Source organism: Armigeres subalbatus, chromosome 2, assembly GCF_024139115.2.
Source record: "Armigeres subalbatus isolate Guangzhou_Male chromosome 2, GZ_Asu_2, whole genome shotgun sequence".
NCBI classification, from domain to species: Eukaryota; Metazoa; Arthropoda; class Insecta; order Diptera; family Culicidae; genus Armigeres; species Armigeres subalbatus.
Genome location: NC_085140.1, coordinates 59,279,357 through 59,299,175, shown reverse-complemented (window position 1 = coordinate 59,299,175; position 19,819 = coordinate 59,279,357). Strand labels below are relative to the sequence as shown.

Genomic DNA, 19,819 nt, shown 5'->3' with positions numbered 1-19,819 from the left:
GATGTAGGCTTCCTCCATCTTCTCAAAGTTACGTGCCATAATATCTATGTCGTCGGAGAAGCCAAATAGCTGGACGGATTTATTGAAAATTATATCACTCGTGTTAATCCCTGCTCTTCGTATTACCCCTTCCAAAGCGATGTTAAATAGCAGACACGAAAGACCATCAACTTGCCGTAAACGTCTGCTGGTTTCGAAGGGACTCGAGAATGCCCCTGAAACTCGAACTACGCACATCACCCGATCCACGAACTCCCTTGCAATTGGTGCTAGTCGACGGCATAAATTTTGGGAGAGTACCTTGTAGGCGCCAGGCGGCGTTCAGCAATGTGATTGCGCGGTAGTTGCTACAATCCAGCTTATCGCCCTTTTTGTAGATGGGACACACGACACCTTCCATCCACTTCAGTGCCTCACCACCGTGTTTAAATAGCTCTCCTGGTAGTTGGTCAACCTTAGGGGCTTTGTTGATCTTCAGCCGGCCAATCTCCTCCTGGATTTCCTGGAGATCCGGAGCCGGTAAAATTATGTCCTGCGCGCGTTCTCCCAGGTCCATCATCTTACCGCCATCTTCGTCTGCCACATCGCCATTCAGGTGTTCTTCGTAGTGCTGCCGCCACCTTTGGATCATCTCACGCTCGTTCGTAAGAAGGTAAGAAGGTTCCCGTTTATGTCTTTACACATATCAGTCTGTGGCACGTGGCCCTTACGTGAACGGTTTAACTTCTCATAGAACTTTCGTGTGTTATTAGCGCGGTACAGTTGCTCCGTCTCTTCACGGTCTCGATCTTCCTGCTGGCGCTTTTTCCTCCGGAAAATCGAGTTTTGTCTGTTCCGCACCTGTTTATATCGTGCCTCGTTCGCCCTCGTGCAGTGTTGCAGCAATCTCGCCCATGCTGCATTCTTCTCTTCCACTAACTGCTCACATTCGCCGTCATACCAGTCGTTTCTCTGATCCGGGGGCACCGTGCCAAGTGCAGCGGTTATGGTGCTACCAATCACGGATCGAATATCTCTCCAGCCATCTTCAAGAGACGCTGCGCCTAGCTGCTCTTCCGTTGGGAGTGCCACTTCCAGCTGCTGCGCGTATTCTTGGGCTAGTCTACCGTCTTGTAGCCGCCCAATGTTAAGCCGCGGCGTCCGACTTCGACGCGTGTTGTACACCGTCGAGAGTTTTGAACGCAGGCATACTGCAACGAGGTAGTGGTCGGATTCAATATTCGCACTGCGGCAACTGTGAACGTTCGGGATGGCGGAGAAGAATTTACCGTCGATTAGAACGTGGTCGATTTGGTTTTCCGTTTCTTAGTTAGGTGATCTCCATGTTGCCTTGTGGATATTTTTGCGGGGAAAGAAGTTGCTTCGGACTACCATTCCGCGGGAGGTTGCGAAGTTTATGCATCGTTGGCCGTTGTCATTTGATACGGTGTGCAGACTATCCGGTCCGATGACCGGTCTACACATTTTGTCCTTTCCTACCTGTGCGTTCATGTCACCGATGACGATTTTGACGTCCCGCAGTGGGCATCCATCATATGTCTGCTCCAGCTGTGCGTAGAACGCTTCTTTCTCGTCGTCGGGTCTCCCTTCGTGTGGGCAGTGCACTTTGATGATGCTATAGTTGAAGAAACGGCCTTTTATCCTCAGCTTGCACATCCTTGCGTTGATTGGCTGCCACCCAATCACACGATGGCGCATCTTACCCAGCACTATGAAGCCGGTTCCCAGCTCGTTGGTGGTGCCACAGTTTTGGTAGAAGGTAGCCGCTCGATGCCCGCTTTTCCACACTTTCTGTAATGTCCAGCAAATCTCCTGCAGCGCCACGACGTCGAAGTTGCGGGGATGTAATTCATCGTAGATCATCCTGTCGCAACCTGCGAAACCTAGCGACTTGCAGTTCCATGTTCCAAGCATCCAATCGTGATCCTTTATTCGTCGCCTAGGTCTTTGTCGATTATATCGAGTCGCATTATCTCTTATATTGTTCGTAATTATTGGTCTTCCAGGCGGCTTATTGGGCCTGCGCAAACCTCCTGTCTCGTCGGAGGGCCGTCGTGTCAGGGCTGTTTAGCGTCCCACCTAACACCAGGACATGGGCTTGTGCGCTTTGAGCGGCACACGGTCGCTTTGGTGGGGCCTACTTGCGGATACATGCAGCTTTTTATAGAGGTTTAACAGGGCCCACTGTCAAACCCCACCACATCCTAGGCAAGCCCCACAACTCGCAGATGGCTTGGGGAGGGATCGTCAAGCCCTTGGACATAGTCCCTGCTGCCCGATTATGTAATACAACAATACTTCCACATTCGCATAGTATGGTCTTACAAATATTTGAAGGTACCAACTGATTTTCAACCTTAGTTAGAGTTTGCTAGAAATCAAAGAGGGGCGTTTTGACAAGGGGAAGGGCACATTATACCGTATAACCATTAACCATATAACGGCAACCACTTCTATAATTATCAATTTGTTATTTACCTTTCATACTTAGAATTCGTATTTTGATAATCCTGAATATGGGTCTCCAGTACGAGCAAAGGCGTAGGATTGCCAATCTATATACATAAAAATGATTTTCTGTCTGTCTGAACCTTATAGACTCCGAAACTACTGAACCGATCGGCGTGAAAATATGTATGCCGAGGTTTTTTGGGGCCGGGAAAGGTTTTTAAGATTGTTCGGGACCCCTCCATCTTTCGGAAAGGGTGGCTCCCATACAAATGAAACAGAAATTTCTGCACTACTCGAGAACTAAGCAGACAATGAATCAATTTTAGGCGAAACGACGTTCGTCGGGTCTGCTAGTCCGGAATAAAATATATGGAGGTCATACTCATAATGCGTAAATTTTACGCTTTTTTAGCCATAATACTAAGGATCGAATGATCTATTTTCCGCGCAATATAACTTTTGTGAGAATCTTCGTAACATTTGCATATTGGTAGCTTCAACGTTGTTCTACAAGGGTTCATATAAAGGTTGCGATGTTTGTATCCTCCTCAGTTTATAGATTCAAAATTGCAGGTTACCAAAGAAAATGATATTTTTATTACAAATGCAACAGACCATGGCAGGCTGGTTACGTAATGAAATGTCAAAGTTAATTCTTCCGTGAATATATGTTTTGACATGTTTCCTATACTTCCTATACTAGAAGGATTTTGATTGATGTGCAGGGTACATGATACTAACAGAATACTTACATGCCACATAGCATATAACTTGCCGAACAACTGAACAGAAATAAATAAAATGCCGCATTGTAAAATGAATTTACTTATAGTTTTCTACCGTGTAATGTTCTGTTGTACTGTAAATTAAAAAAATAAGGAGTTTCAACATAGTTTCGAGTTGCGTCAAATTAGGAACAAATTTCCGTCAAATAAGGAACATGGTTAAATTCCATAATTGCAAAGGATTGACAAGAATACCATTGATGTGCATAAAAAACAAAATCGTTAAACCTGAAGAAATAGATGTACCTAATATCTGCGTTGAATTTGTTTGTCCACGTTTTGGTTCATATCGAGTTTATGGAGCATTGCAACAGATTGTTTGAACGATAATATACCGAAGAGTATATCCATTATATATTCAATCGAATTCCACCTTTATTCGTCGCCAAGAAACAAACCCTTTCTCATACTCAGTACCTTATTCGTTGTCGTTGTTGTTATTGTGTAGCTCTGAAAGTGAAGATGCCGCATCCGCTCCTAAACTCTCCCATTCTAATAAAAACAAAGCATATCTCGATTTACATTGGACGTAAGTTGTTCTTTTTCTTTTATTATTTTCAATTTGTTTTTATTAGTTGTTTATTTATATTTCATTTCTGTTTCATGAACCAGTTTGATTGATCATTCAGTTTAACGTTTAAGAATATCCATTATTTCTAAAAAGGCTTCGTTTAACTTTTTATTTTGATTAGTTTCATCATCTAACTAGTAAATTTTAAAGTTTAGTAATTTAGTGTAACTTGTTTAGATAATTGATGTCCTTTATTCACGCATTGCACTCTAAACAACTCCTTTCTTTCCGTTTTGTATTCCCATCAACAGAAGAAGAAGAGCTCCAAGAAAAAGCGAGCAAAATCCCGTTCTCACTCTCGTGATAGGTACGTTCAATTTTTTTTATAAATTTCGATCACTCAACGTAAATTTGAACACTACATTTAAATTATATCAAACTAAAAAAAACAAATCATACCCAGCTCCACATCGAAACGGCCAGACCGCAATCACCATCAGTCAAACGAGGAAAAACGTAGCAACAAGAAAGATAAGCATCGTTATGAGGACTCAAGCCTGAGTCGCGATCGCTACGATCGTAGGGACGACGATCGACATGGAAATTATCAACAGCAGCAGCAGCACCAGCGAGATCGAGAGGAACGCGGAGATCGTTACGGGAGGGATCGTACAGATCGTTACGGTAAAGATGACGAACCGGAGCGTAGAAGCCGATCCCGAAATCGTCGCCGAAACAGGTCAGAGGAAAGGGACAAATCTAGATCAAAATCTCGATCCGAGTCAAGAGGCAGGCATAGATCTAGGTCGGTATCGGAAGAACGTGGCAAGCGTAGTAGGCGTTATGACAAACGCGACCGTAGCGTAGAAAAGTCCAAGGACAGAAAAAGAGACAAATCTCCCAAAAAAGGCAATGGAGATAAGAGATCGGAAAGGAATAGATCTCGATCAAGGTCCAATAGTAGGAAGAGAGATCAATTGAAATCGAAGGATAAGCATCGCAATCGAAGTCGATCTAACAGTGTACAGAAGGCGGAACATAAAAACAAGGATAAACGACGTGATCGTTCTCGATCAGTCAGCAAGAAACGCGATGAATCGCGAATGAAAGAAAAACACCGTGATCGATCAAAATCTATCAGCAAATCGAAAGAGTCCGCCAAAGAAAAACGTCGAGAGAAGTCCAAAGACCGCAAAGAACGGAAGAAATCAGAAACGCCAGATCGCAGACGGCGAGATAGTCCCAGGAGAAAACCAAGTAAATCTCCGATGAAATCGAAAAAGAGGCACGATTCACCAGTAGCAAAGACTTCTCGACAGAAGTCTCGATCGGTTTCACCAAATCGTAACCGTAAGGATCAATTGTCTCCAATTGTAAAAACTTCTCGAAGAAAGTCCAAATCGGTTTCACCAAATCGTGACCGCAGGGATCAATTGTCTCCAGTTGTAACGACTTCTCGCAGGAAGCCCAGATCGGTTTCACCAAATCGTGACCGTAGGGATCAAACCTCTCCAATTGTAAAAACTTCTCGAAGGAAGTCCAGATCGCCATCTCCTCAACGTTCGCGAAGAGATCATTCGTCACCAGCCGCGAAAACTTCTCGCAAGAAGTCTAGATCACCGTCTCCACAACGTAGCAAAAGAACTTATGTATCCCCAACTGAAAGGACTTCTCGGAGGAAGACCAAATCACCTTCTCCGCAACCTAGCCGCAAAGACCATTCATCTCCAGTTATGAGAGCCTCCCGGAAAAAGTCTCAATCTCCATCTCCTAAACGTGATCGGTGGGATCGAACTTCTCCTGTCGCTAAAACATCGCGTAAGAAATCTAAATCACCTTCCGTGAAACGGGATCGAAGTGGCTTTGCTGCAGTCAAGTCTTCTTGGAAGAGGTCACAATCACCGTCATCACCACGTGATAAAAGATATCCAATTTCTCCAGCTGAGAAGTCATCACGGAAAAAATCACGATCACCATCTCCGAAACGAAACAGAGATAGTTCCAAGTCACCCATCGGCAACAAGAATAAACGTTCAGGTTCACCGATTGGTTCAAGAAAACAACGACTACCAGAAGAAGCCCGTAGAGTTCGATCTAAGTCACCAACAGACAAACGTAAGAAGCATGCATCATCTCCAGCGGATTATAAAAGAAAAGATCGCTCAAAGACCCCGAAAAAACAGCATCGCACACGTTCACCGTCACCTGATCAAATGTGTAAACCTTCGACCAGTACTGCGATCAATAATCGAAAAGAACGATCTAAGTCCCCTGTTGGTAAACGCAAAAAGCAATCGGCTTCGGATGAAAAAGAGTATAAAGATCGATTGGAGTCAACTTTTGTTACGACTCAAAAATCTATGCAACGATCTACGTCTCCGGAAACAAAAAAATCTTCACGAAAAACTAGCCCAGTCAAATCACTTCGTAATGCAAGATCACCTTCTTCTGAAAACCGAGAATCCAACATACAGGCCGATAAATTGAAAACAGATCGTAAACGATCCGACTCCGCTTCTGACAATTCATCAGACTCTTCTGATCTCAGCTACTCGCCTGCACAACGTGATCCGGAACGGTATCGGGACATTCTGGAGGGAAGGAGTGTTGAAACGAAACCGAGATCAGAATCTAAAGAACGTCAACGATCTAGTTCATCGTCTTCTGAAGAAGGATCTTCTCCAAAAACTGCTAAAGATTTTCTGAAGAAAACTTCCAAACCTCGCTGCAACCGTAGTCCATCTCCACCACCATCTGCTCCTGAGCCAACGGCCAGTTCGTGTTCGAAGACTCCACCGAGAAAACGACGTTTTGAGACACCGCCTCCCGTGGAGAAACCGGAGCCCCGATCACCTACTGTCAAGAAACGCAAAGATCGTTCCCCATCACCTGATACTGCAAAGAAGCCGGAGTCAGCTCCAAACGATCGTGGACAAACTCGGTCACCGGAAGCTCCACCGAAGCGATCGCCAACTATCGAAAAAGTCAAGCAACCAAAAAAACCTAAGAAGAAACAATTACCTCCGGTTCAGCAACCGGTAGTCAAGCTGCAGTCTCCGGCTTCTTCATCATCAGAGTCCGATAATGAATCGCACGATCCAGAGGGAAAATCCAAACAGAAAGATCGTTCTTCCGATCACTTGGATGCTTTCTTACCGACCTTCACCGACAACCGTGAAGATAAGGATCTATCGTTGCTGAAGGCTTTGAAGAATGATCTAGCGGCGAAGGCCAAGCAATGTCTGGAAAAGAAGAAGTCTGTATCGGAGCAGCAAGCTGATTCAACAGATGTAGGACCTCCACGAGTTGGTGAAAGTCGTGAGCGCAGCATTCAAATACAGCAAGCGAAAATGGCATCCCTGGTTGCCGCCAGCACTTCTGTTCTAAGCAGTGGGAAGGGCATTGAGTTCACCACCGAGGCAACAGTTCCCGAGGAACCGATAAGAAAGAAGGAGCCAATCGCGTCCAGCAGTGGAATAAATTCCAACCAAATGAAGAAAGATATTCACGATATTTTGACAACGGTCGGTGCTTGTCGTATGGATGACGGTAAGGGTTCCAGTGGAACTCCAACAGCAGCTAATTTGACCAAGAGCACAATTCTCAGCGCAGTTGACAACATTTTGAAAGAGAAGATTTCAGGAACCGCAGATGCGGTGGCGAATCCCAAGAAGTCTCGCAGTGCGTCCAGATCACGATCTAGATCGCGTTCGCGATCGCATAGGTAATCAACGATGCATTTTTTGTTAGCAATCCTTAAAGTTCTACAATTCTAATTGCTGTTTTCCTCCATAGATCGCGGAGCTACAGTAGTTCCAGTTCCAGTTCGCGCAGTTCCCGTTCCCGTAGCCATTCGTCGCGATCGCGATCACGTTCTAGCAGTCGATCGCGATCCCGCAGCAGTACTTCCCGATCTCGATCGCGGACTCCCCCACCCCGTCGTTCCAAATCGAGGTCGCCATCTATTCCTCGCCGCGCGGGATCACCAAGTTTTCTCGATCGTCGCAGGATTACCAGGTAAGTCGGGATCAAATCAACTGAAGATTCGGAAGATTTCGGATGATGTTTGATTGTTTACGGCATTCATTGGTTTGATTTTTGTTTCGTTCCATATTATTTTTCGGTTCACCCCCTCTTCTGTTCAGTACGAGATCGAAGCGTAGATCGCGCAGTAGTTCCAGCAGTAGTAGCTCTAGCTCTAGCTCCGGATCCAGCAGCCGAACAAGTGGCTCCGATCGGTCTAGCAGGAGGCGTCGCAGACGGTAGACCAAAGGGTCTTTCGTCTTCACGCCATAACGATCGAGCTGTGTTCTGAAAAGCTTTTAGAACCCCATTGCTCAGCTTTGTTTAATACTATATTTTTGACGGAGTGCACATTATGTTGATTGTAGAATTATCTTCAGTTCTTAAGTTGATATTGTGTAGTTTTCTGTAATACTTGAACAAATTCTGATACTTAGGAACAAGTTTGCGTTATTTTATGTTCTGAGATGTACCGAAACTACCTTTTTCATTTTCTTCTTCAGGTAAGTAATTTTATTATCTATTATTTTTTTTTAAATTGGCTCAACATCTTTCCAACCATTACATTTTTCTGAAGCTACTAACCAAAGAACTCAAATTTTGTCTGTGCTTTGTGCTGCTTGGAATTGATACAGTGCTCGGAAGCGTCCCATTCCATATCGTCGTCCAACTCCGTCGTCTATGTCCAGCGGAAGCAGTTATAACAGCCGCAGTCGCTCTAGATCAAGAAGCCGCAGCAAAAGCATGTAAATCTAACTTACCGTTCTAATATCAGCAAGCGGAATGAGAGGGCAGATAACCAAAGTTTGGAGCTAATACTAAAATACCAAAAAGTAGTGCACGCATCGTCATGTATATTATTGAATATAACATACCAACCAACAAAAAGATAGAAACCAAACTGAGAATCAAAAACAATCAAATAAAAGCAAATAACAACTCTCCAGTTCCCTTGGTGTTGAACAAATGATAATAAATCGGATATTATGACATCCATTCTATCATGGATCTCATCTTCTAGGAAAGAGAGACCAAAACTGTGTGATCTTTTGTTAAAACACTAATTCTCATCGCAATTTGAACTTAAAAATACTCAGTCTTGAAAAGTGAAACCAACCTAGTCATAATTAGTTTAAAGGTGGAAGACATCATTACTCATTTTGATCGGTGCAATCATTTTTTTTCTAACCTTTAGAAGTTATTTCTTTAAACTAATTTATTTAACTATTTATTTAACTTATTAATATAATTTATTCAATTTATATAAATTTATTTAAAAACATTCCAGTCATAAATTCCACTGTTCTATCGAAGAAGTATTTTATGGTCAATACAATGTGATTGTCAAAGTACTAATAAAAATATGCATAATTAAAAAATGTGACTCTTTTCATCCGAAAATTCTGTAAAATACTAGAAAACGGGGAACTGCTGTAACAGTTTATCGCATATAAAATCTACGCAAACTAAAAGCTAAGAGAGTGCACCTATCCCTATTTCCGGGCCCACTTTTTAACCGATGGTATAAAAACAGGAATGTGGAATAAAACCGTTACATAAATTGACCGTGAGCTCCCAAATTTGGCGCCGGGCGCTAATATACGACACTTTCATATTTTTATCGTTTTGCATTGAAGTATTTTACGTGCAATACTAGCTATATAATGGGTTTTATATTTTAGGAAAAAAACCTATTGTTTTCTGCTTGGACTTTCCAGAAACTTTTCTGAATGCTCATTCACAAATCTCTTCGGAGGTCTTCCACGAATTCCTCAATAATTTTCTCTAAGCATTGTTTCTCCAGGAATACTTCCGTAAGTTCTTCAGGACTTCGTCCGAATGTTTTCCCATATTTCTTATACCTAGGAATTTCAAGTTCTTCCGGGAGTTTCCATAGGAATTTCCTCATAATTTTAGCCGACATTCCCATACAATACTTTCGTTGAGAGTTCTTCAAGAAGAATTCTTCAAGGAATTTCTCCGTACCCTCTTTCAGGAATGTATCCTGGAGTTTTGTTAGAAAAACTTTGGTGAAGATTTCCTTTTGTTTTATGTAATTGTATCGATAACTTAACTTAAATAGGGAATTTGCCGACTTTCAGGTGTTGACCCATACGCATTTCATTAATTCAAGCTCTATCTGGTAAAAGGGCGAATGACACAAGAGAGAATTCTCTTCGTTGACTTCCCCTCTTTTAAATAAAAGCGACAAGCAGTGAATTTCTTTGCAGTTTATCACATCAGAATGCAAGTTCGCATTGTTTTCTATCGTGCTGAGGTGGTAAACCACGAAGAAATCTGTTGCTTGTTACTTAAAAAAAGGGGAAGTTGACGAAGAGAATTCTCTCTTGCGACATTCGCCCTTATTCTAGATAGAGCTTGAATTTAGCTTGCACCTAAGGGGCCGTACACTAATTACGTAAGCAATTTTTCTGGGTTTTTCAAACCCCATGTAAGATTTTTCCCATACAAATCATTTTTTATTTATATGAAGCGTAAGAAAATTAAAAATGTATTAAAAATGGTGATCGCTCGAAAGTTCTCACACTCCAGCTTGTCGCCTTTCTTATAGATGGAGCATATGACTCCTTCCTTCAACTCCTCCGGTAGCTGTTTAGTTTCTCAGATTCTGACTATTAGTTTGTGCTGGCAAGTGGCCAGCTTTTCCGGGCCCATATTGATGAGCTCAGCTTCGATATCATCCTTACCAGCAGCTTTATTGGTCTTTAGCTGCTGGATCCTTAACTTCCCTCAAGGTTGACTTCCATCGTCCGCTGAACTGACGTAGTCATCTCCTCCGCTGCCTTTCACTGCTTGTTCTCTCAGTGCCATTTAAATGTTCCTCGTAGTGCTGCTTCCTTTCAATCACCACACGTTCGTCCGTCAAGATGCTCCCATCCTTATCCCTGCACATTTCGGCTCGCGGCACGAAGCCTTTGCGGGATGCGTTGAGCTTTTGATAGAACTTGCGTGTTTCTTGGGAACGGCACAGCAGTTCCATCTCCTCGTACTTCGCTTCTTCCAGGCGGCGTTTCGTCTCCTGAAAAAGGCGGGTCTTCTGTCTCCGCTTCTGTCTACAACGTTCCACGTTCTGCCGGGTAACTTGCCGCAGCACGACCGTCCGCGCTGCGTCCTTCTCCTCCAGAATCGGTCTGCATTCTTGGTCGAACCAATCGTTCCGTCGACTTCGTCCCACATACCTGACGTTGTTCTCCACTGCGTCGTTAATGGCTGCTTTAACTGTATTCCAGCAGTCCTCAAGAGGTGCCTCATCGAGCTCACTCTTTTTACCGGCAACGCTGCCTCGAGATGGCGCGCGTATGCAGTGGTGACTCAGGTTGCTTCGCTCTAGATCGTACCGCGGCGGCCGTCGGTACCGAACATTGCTGATGATGGATAGTGGTCAGAGTAGATGTTAGCGCCACGATATGTCCTGACGTCGATAATGTCGGAGAAGTGCCGTCCATCAATCAGAAAAGGGTCGATTTGTGATTCTGTCTGCAATGGTGATTTTCAAGTGTACCGGAAGGCTGTGTTGGAAGTAGGTGCTGCGAATGGCCATATTCTTGGAGGCGGCGAACTCAATTAGTCGTAGGCCGTTTTCGTTCGTCAGTCGGTGAGCGCTGAACTCTTCAATAGTCGGTCTACACTCCTCATCTTGGACAACCTGAGCGTTCATATCTCCTATGATGATTTTGACGTTGTGGCTTGGGCAGCTGTCGTACTCACGTTCCAGCTGCGCGTAGAATGCGTCCTTATCATCATCAGTGCTTCCGGAGTTCGGGCTATGGATGCTGATTATGCTGAAGTTGAAGAACCGGCCTTTGATCCCCAACCTGCACATTCTCTCATTGATCGGCCACCACCCAATCACGTGCCTTTGCATATCGCCCATCACTATGAAAGCTGTTCCCATCTCGTGAGTGTTACCGCAGCTCTGGTAGATGGTATGATTACCTCTGAACGCTCGCACCATTCCAACAAACCTCCTGCAGCGCTATGATGCCGAATCCATGGTCCTTGATGACATCTCGCCGATGCGTATGCGTGCGCTCCCGATGAAGTTGAGATATTTGCAGTTCCACGAATCGAGTTTCCAATCGCTAGTCCCGTTTCGTTGCAGTGGTCTTCGCCGATTGTTCCGGTTCGTACTCTCTTGTTGATTATTTGTTGCGTGAGTTTTTTTTTTAATGTTGGCTTGCAGAGCCAGACATCAAACCCCCGGAGGACCATTCCTCCTTATTTCCCTGTCAGTATATAACCATTATTCTCACCGGGGTTGGTTACCCGATCTTCCCTAAGGTTGCTCGTATCCCTGCCAGCGCCACGAGGAGTTAGGGATAGGAGTTGCTGGGGAAGAGGCCAAGGACCATGAGATGGGGTATATTTTATTCCTTCAGGTACACAATGTACCAATGGTACGCTTTATCCAGCATTTGGACCTGGTGCCTAGTTCATATTAAATTTTCTTGCAGCGACGACAAGCTCGTCGCCGGAATCGTAATTCTTACTCATTCTCACGAGCAGAGAATGCTCCCTCACGCTGATTTTCGCCGAGAAATCGGTTCGCTGGAAAAGAAGAAAGGTGCGATGAGAGGTAACCATTTCCCCCTCACTACCAGTGCCGCGAGACGTTGATTTTCTCGTTATTCACTCTTTTCTCCCTTTTCGTGTCATCATCAAATGCAAAAAGAGTAGCCTTTATGGAACAAACAACCTAATCCCTACATGCAGTCGAAAATCGCTTGATTTCGTCTCATCGAAACGAAAAGTACGAACCCTGTTTGTCGTTAGTCACTAGCGTCAGCTGACTCGTACTTCAACTTCGACGATCCTGGCATACATCTCCGCAGACTACCCAACACTATCCTGTATGCATCCCCCCCATGGAGTGTCATTAGTCATCATACACAGCTCCTCAAAGCAGGCTCTCTCACTACGTTTGAACTCGTAGTTTAGAGCTCTGCTCGCTATCTTGAGCAATTGAAGTCTTTCGATCCTGTCCACCTCGGTTCTCGTCGCGATCTTCTTTTAGTTCTAAGACAGGTGCTACGAAGATCAGCAATCGTGTTCTTACACCAATAAACCGGTTGTGGCCAATTGACTTAATCCTTTTTGGCATTGTGGCATCACAAGCTCATATCAGGACATCGGATAACTCGTCGCTGCTCAGGCCAAGAGTCCGATTTTCCCCTCATAATGATTCTTCTAACAGTTTCGGGTTGATCTGCGAAGTACGCCATCCTAGGTCAACCGTCCCCGAGCAACACACATGTTGTAAATCAGTCTATTATACTCATATACGACTAAATTTGGTCATATATAAGTTATTTCAACCAAACCAACGTGAATTGTGCTGCTAGGGTCTTGTCAATCTATTGGGAGTATAATTGACCATCAACCGTACTTCCTGATGGTCGCTCGAAGTACACCCCTCATGAATCCTCCATTCAGGATCTGCCATCCATTCAGCGCTGCTAAAGGTCACATCGATACATGACTCACCTCTCGGACCTCTGAACATACACTCCCGGCCAAAAGTTTGGGTTCATTCTCGAAAAATATAGGCAAAGGTTTTTGGCCATATTTTCGCAGTCTTACATCCGATTTCGGGTATTATTAGCTCAATACAAAAAATATGAGTAGATCTTGCATCGTAGATATTTAAAAATGAAATTTTCAAATTTTTTTTTGCTAAAATATTACCTTGAGATACACATTTTTCTTATATTTATGTTGTAAAAATATGTTGATTTTTCTCAAAATTGAGCCCACGAAATTTTGAAATAAAAAGTGAAATGGAACCCAAATTTAATCATCTTTGAGGGGCATTGATGATTTTTCGGCGGAAAATTTTTGTTTTATTTTTAAAAATCAAAATGTTTACTCAAGTGCATAGTATGCATCGGCCAAAAGTTTGGGTTCACCCTTTTTTTCAGTATAAATTCAAGCAGGAGAGTGATCCCAAACCTATGACCGATGCATACTATGTACTTGAGTAAACATTTTGATTTTTAAAAATAAAACAAAATGTTTCCGCCGAAAAATCATCAGTGCCCCTCAAAGATGATTGAATTCGGCTTAATTCTGAGAAAAATCGACATATGTTTACAACATAAATATAAGAAAAATGTGTATTTCAAGGTTTTTTTTGTATTGAGCTAATAAAACCCGAAATCGGATGTAAAACGGCGAAAATACGTCCAAAAAATTTTGCCTATGTTTCTCGAGGGTGAACCCAAACTTTTGGTCGGGAGTGTAGATACCTACCCCTCGTTCAACGTTCATTCTCGCTAGTGAATCTAGCAGGATGTGATCTCTGGCGTTAGTGAACCGGGATCTCCAGTATAATGCCCACGCATTAAAGTCACCTGCCACCACTATTGCTTTCAAACCAGTTAGTGCAGGGCTGCCCAACGTACGGCCCTCGACCTTTTTTTTGCGGCCCGTGAGCCGTAGCAGAAACTACTTCATAACCGGCCCACAAGCTTCTCTATGTGGCTAGAGAAGCTTCTTTTTATAATTTATTATTAAACATCGTAAAATATTATTGGTAAAAAAAGGTCTTGCTATCTAGTATTCCAATAATTTCATTTTGAATTTGAAACAAAAAAATATATTTAACATATTTTGAAATGGCTGCATAGAGAGACCCCATGAAACGAAAAGTTGATGTGAACATCGCGTTTTCACGTTGAACAAAGGAAAGCTGGAGAAGTTAAACCACTGAGGAATTGGCAGCTCATTGGAGAAAGTCTGGAAAAGAGCTGAGGGGAACTGTTGAGACCTGTATGAAGGAGCTCCTTTAAAAACTCAAGTAGCCGTATATTACTGATGGCGCCGGCATCGGCTGTAACGGGAAAGAACGCTGGCATCGTGACACTTCAAAAAAAAAAAAAAAAATCACAGTGGCATGATTTCCCCGCACATTGCATTATTCACTAAGAAAATCTATTTGAGAAAACGATCAATATTGAAATACTGACGCTCAACATTAAGCCAATAAACTTAATCAACGCGAGGAAGGACCAATTCTAAATAATGTTGACGGAAATGAAGGCAGAATACGGAGATTTGCTGCATTATTGCTTTTCGTCTACTAAACCGTTTTACCAGGCTTAAAAGATTTTGACGTAGGACTTACGTCTTTCTTTACTATACTGTGTGTCATTTTGATTTTTGGAAATCAAGAGCGTTACGCTGAAAGGGAAGATTTCGAACGATGCTAGCTCCTTTATCTTTCGATGGATTTTGAAGATTCATATATCAATCGAATCGGACACTCTCCAGCTCCAGCTCTCCCGTGAATTCCTAACACGGACATCAGAATGCGGTATGTCACGGGCCTTCGGGTCCACCGTAAGATTTTCTTTGTGTATATTTAAAAAAAAGCAGTGCCTGCCGTGTGCGAGTCATTACAATTTGTAAGCGCGTACTGACGTGCTTTTTGCTCGCGCATTTTTCGTTTCGTTCGTTCGTTCGCTGTGTTAAACTACACAGCATGCAGTCGCCAGCGGTAGAACTGCCGGTGGGTCTGTGAGTATGCATGAAGGAAGTGGGCGCATTTTTTGTCATTCTGTGCTTGATGATGGTCGGGTGCAGTGGTGTCGGTTGCGATGGATGTAATCGCCCATCGCATTGCTAGGAGTTCACGGCTAGAGGCCGATGATGGCTGAGGCAGCAAGGGCAGCGGTGGTGAATGAAGAAGAATAAAATTAGAGATTTGGTCTGCACATCCACGAAAAGTGATTGGTTTCATAATCCACATGATCCCGGGATGAGTACGAATCATGGCATATGACTGACTATATGTTAAGTTGTGCTTGGTACTAAACGACACGTACATTAAAACATGGTTTTACTATAATAGTTCTGATTCCCCAACAAAAAAATCAACAACACTGATGAAAAAAAAAATTGAGAGTGTATAAAAAATAAAATATTTTTTAAAAAATCTGACCCTCCAGCAGGTGTTAATTCTGAAAATTGGTTGTTGGGCAGGCCTGATTTAGTACGTCTACAAGACTATCTAATGCTTGTGGGGTTTGAGTATATTACCATCAGCGTGTGATTATACATTAACACCTCAACGTGTCGATCAGTGCGCAGCAAGCCATGACTCGGCCTCTTCTGGTCAGATCACCGTGGCGTGCACACGCACCCACGGAGAGCTGCTGTCATAATAATTCGCTCCGGCCATTTGGGGCCACACATTTTGGCGATCCTGCCAGGATATTTGTTGGATCCTGACGCTGATTTCAAAAGGTGAGTTGAATTCAATTGGTAATGTGCTAATGTGTTAAAATTTCTGAAGATTAAAAAAAACACAAGGCAATGGGTTTGTATTGCTACAAAGCGCGTCTGAAAGACCGCTGGAAAATGGATTGTGATTTGGAAAATCACAAAGCGCGTCTGGAAGACCGCTGGAAAATGGATTGTGGTTTGGAAAATCACAAAGCGCGTCTGGAAGACCGCTGGAAAATGGATTGTGGTTTTGAAAATCACAAAGCGCGTCTGAAAGACCGCTGGAAAATGGATTGTGGTTTGGAAAATCACAAAGTGCGTCTGAAAGACCGCTGGAAAATGGATTGCGATTTTGAAAATCACAAAGCGCGTCTGGAAGACCGCTGGAAAATGGATTGTGGTTTGGAAAATCACAAAGCGCGTCTGGAAGACCACTGGAAAATGGATTGTGGTTTTGAAAATCACAAAGCGCGTCTGGAAGACCGCTGGAAAATGGATTGTGGTTTGGAAAATCCCAAAGCGCGTCTGGAAGACCGCTGGAAAATCGATTGTGGTTTGGAAAATCACAAAGCGCGTCTGGAAGACCGCTGGAAAATGGATTGTGATTTGGAAAATCACAAAGCGCGTCTGGAAGACCGCTGGAAAATGGATTGTGGTTTGGAAAATCACAAAGCGCGTCTGGAGGACCGCTGGAAAATGGATTGTGGTTTGAAAATCACAAAGCGCGTCTAGAAGACCGCTGGAAATTGAATTGCGGTTTGAAAATCACAAAGCGCGTCTGGAAGACCGCTGGAAAATGGATTGCGATTTTGAAAATCACAAAGCGCGTCTGAAAGACCGCTGGAAAATGGATTGTGGTTTGGAAAATCACAAAGCGCGTCTGGAAGACCGCTGGAAAATGGATTGTGGTTTTGAAAATCACAAAGCGCGTCTGAAAGACCGCTGGAAAATGGATTGTGGTTTGGAAAATCACAAAGCGCGTCTGGAAGACCGCTGGAATATGGATTGTGGTTTCAAAATCGCAAAGCGCGTCTGGAAGACCGCTGGAAAATGGATTGTGATTTGGAAAATCACAAAGCGCGTCTGGAAGACCGCTGGAAAATGGATTGTGGTTTGGAAAATCACAAAGCGCGTCTGTACGACCGCTGGAAAATGGATTGTGGTTTGAAAATCACAAAGTGCGTCTAGAAGACCGCTGGAAAATGGATTGTGGTTTGAAAATCACAAAGCGCGTCTGGAAGACCGCTGGAAAATGGATTGTGGTTTGGAAAATCACAAAGCGTGTCTGGAAGACCGTTGGAAAATGGATTGTGGTTTGAAAAATCACAAAGCATGGGAGACCGCTGGTTTGTGGTTTGCAATACCACAAGGCGTGTCTGGGAGACTGCCGAGAAAAAAAGTTGACAATTTAGAAAATCCCAAGGTGGGTCATGGAAGCATTTATTTTGGTTAAAATAAATTTAGCTTGAAATGTATAACTTAGCGACTTTAGTGTACATGAGACTACCAGTTAAGCTAGTTCTATCGAAATCTGAGAGATATGGAGATCTATCGTATGCTACAAAGTTGTTTGGAAGGCTTAATATATTATCTTGAAGTTTATTTTGGAATTTACTGACTTAGTAGTCGTAGCGGAATTACCCGTGGGATGAGATATCCAACATTCACGAAGCTAAAAGAACGTTGCCAGCATTCACAAAGTCATAAGTTTGGAGTTATTGGCTAATCGTACTGGTTAGAGCAAGATTACCGGTGGTGAGTTTCAGCCGTTTGGCAGCGCAATATCATTACTTGACACTTCACCGGTCACTACTAAACGCGCTGCTATAACAGTAGCGCGACTGACAGGTGACCAAATTTGGTAGCGCGATAAGAGCGCTGCTATTTAATGAACTGTCAACTGTCAAACGTCACAGGTATGGAATACAGCAATCAAATTGAGAGCCTAAAATAGTGACCGATACGGAAACGAGTGACGAAACAAAAATGAAAGCGCTGCGCGGGTCATTAAAATGCTCGCGACCGATAATGATGCTCTTAACATAAGTCTAAAATTTAGGTATATATTTATGCTATCTCATTTAAGTATGATATCTCTGAGAAATTTTATTAGATTAGATTTGGATTAGATTTTGGTTGGATTTGATTGGAATGGATTTGAATTGGATATGGTTTGGATTTTAATTAGATTTGGATTGGATTTGGACTGGATTTGGATTGGATTTGATTTAGATTAGAATTGCATTTGATTGGATTTGGATTTGGGTCGGATTTGGATTAGATTTTGATTGGAGTGGATTTGGAATGTATGTGGAACGGATTTGCATTGAATGTGGAATGGATTTGGATTGGATTTGGGTTGGATTTAGATAGGATTTGGATTAGATTTTGGTTGGATTTGAATTTGATTGGAATGGATTTGAATTGGATATGGATTGGATTTGGATTTGATTTTGGTTGGATTTGGATTGGATTTGGACTGGATTTGAATTCGATTTGATTTGGATTTGGATTAGAATTGCATTTGGTTGAATTTAGATTGGATTTGGATCGGATTTGGATTAGATTTTGATTGGAGTGGATTTGGAATGGATGTGGAACGGATATGGATTGAATGTGGAATGGATTTGGGTTGAATTTAGATTGGATTAGGATTGGATGTTGATTGGAATTGGATTGAATGTGGCTTAGATTTTTATTGGAATTTGGATTGGATTTGAATTGTTTGGATTTCATTGTATTTGACAAAATCTTAAAATTTATTGTTCTCCATTCACTACATAGATCCAAATCTCATGGCTGTGATAGATTTGTGGGACAAAATAGGGACAAAAGAATGAATCAAGATTCATCTTTCGCAACCCATCATTGATCAGCCCACGCGGAGTCGCGGCCCACAGTTTGGGAACACATGTTCTCAGCGGTTGTTAGCAAGTTCAACATCGATATGTTGAAGGTCAGCTTGCTGGTATTACTATATATGAAGCTGATAGTTGGATTTAATGGACGGTATAAGGTATTTAGATTATTGACTTACATTTCGTTGCTCTGCGATTGAAAACCACGATGATCAGACAAGTTTATTTTGGAGTTCAGTTTTCAAAGGAAACCATCGATTTCTCAAAAGCAATATGTTCATCTTCGTCTCGCGCAAATAACTTTAAAAAATCACTATGCTAGAGGATTTTTTTTTGCTTTTTTTAATGAGAGAAGAAGGGAAATGTGGGGTTTGAGTATATTACCATCAGCGTGTGATTATACATTAACACCTCAACGTGTCGATCAGTGCGCAGCAAGCCATGACTCGGCCTCTTCTGGTTAGACCACCGTGGCGTGCACACGCACCCACGGAGAGCTGCTGTCATAATAATTCGCTCCGGCCATTTGGGGCCACACAATGCTGTAGTGTACTGCTCTGTATTCCATTTAGGACGACAATAGCAGCTACAAAGGTAAACATCGTTTACTTTGGCTATTACGAAACTCCATCATCAGCAGGAGGTGAAACTATTTCCGCATGTCCAGATTGACACTGTTCTGGACTTGTCCGCAATCCAACTGCCGTTCCCAGCAGGGATGCAATACGGGTCCGATAGCAGGGCAACATCAGTCTTGCTCTCATATACCGACCGTTTTAACAACGCTTGCGATGCCTTGCAATGGTTGTCGATTCTACTACTAGAAGTTATCTGCATGTCCGAACCCGTTTGGAAGCCGAACAGGCCAGCCCACCAAATGGCTGTTTGTTGTCTACGCCAGGTGAGCAGATCAAACACCTCGGTGCAGCCTAGCAGATGTGAGCCTT

At 43.0% G+C, this 19,819-nt stretch overlaps 1 protein-coding gene across 6 annotated transcripts in view; it reads left to right on the top strand.

Annotated features, from left to right (window-relative positions):
* Positions 1–19,819, top strand: part of LOC134208713 (serine/arginine repetitive matrix protein 2) — a 152,312-nt gene that overhangs the window by 80,417 nt on the left and 52,076 nt on the right. For 2 of the 6 annotated variants that reach the window (XM_062684546.1, XM_062684542.1), the window contains 4 exons: positions 4,059–4,114; positions 4,211–7,471; positions 7,543–7,764; positions 8,406–9,149. The exons of 2 other annotated variants lie outside the window; for them this stretch is intronic. In XM_062684546.1, coding sequence (XP_062540530.1) covers positions 4,059–4,114; positions 4,211–7,471; positions 7,543–7,764; positions 8,406–8,520 — 3,654 coding nt within the window. In that variant the 3' untranslated portion in view covers positions 8,521–9,149. Of the gene's footprint in view, positions 1–4,058; positions 4,115–4,210; positions 7,472–7,542; positions 7,765–7,892; positions 8,214–8,405; positions 9,150–19,819 lie in introns of those variants that run through there. 2 more of the 6 variants (XM_062684543.1, XM_062684541.1) reach the window with 1 other exon arrangement.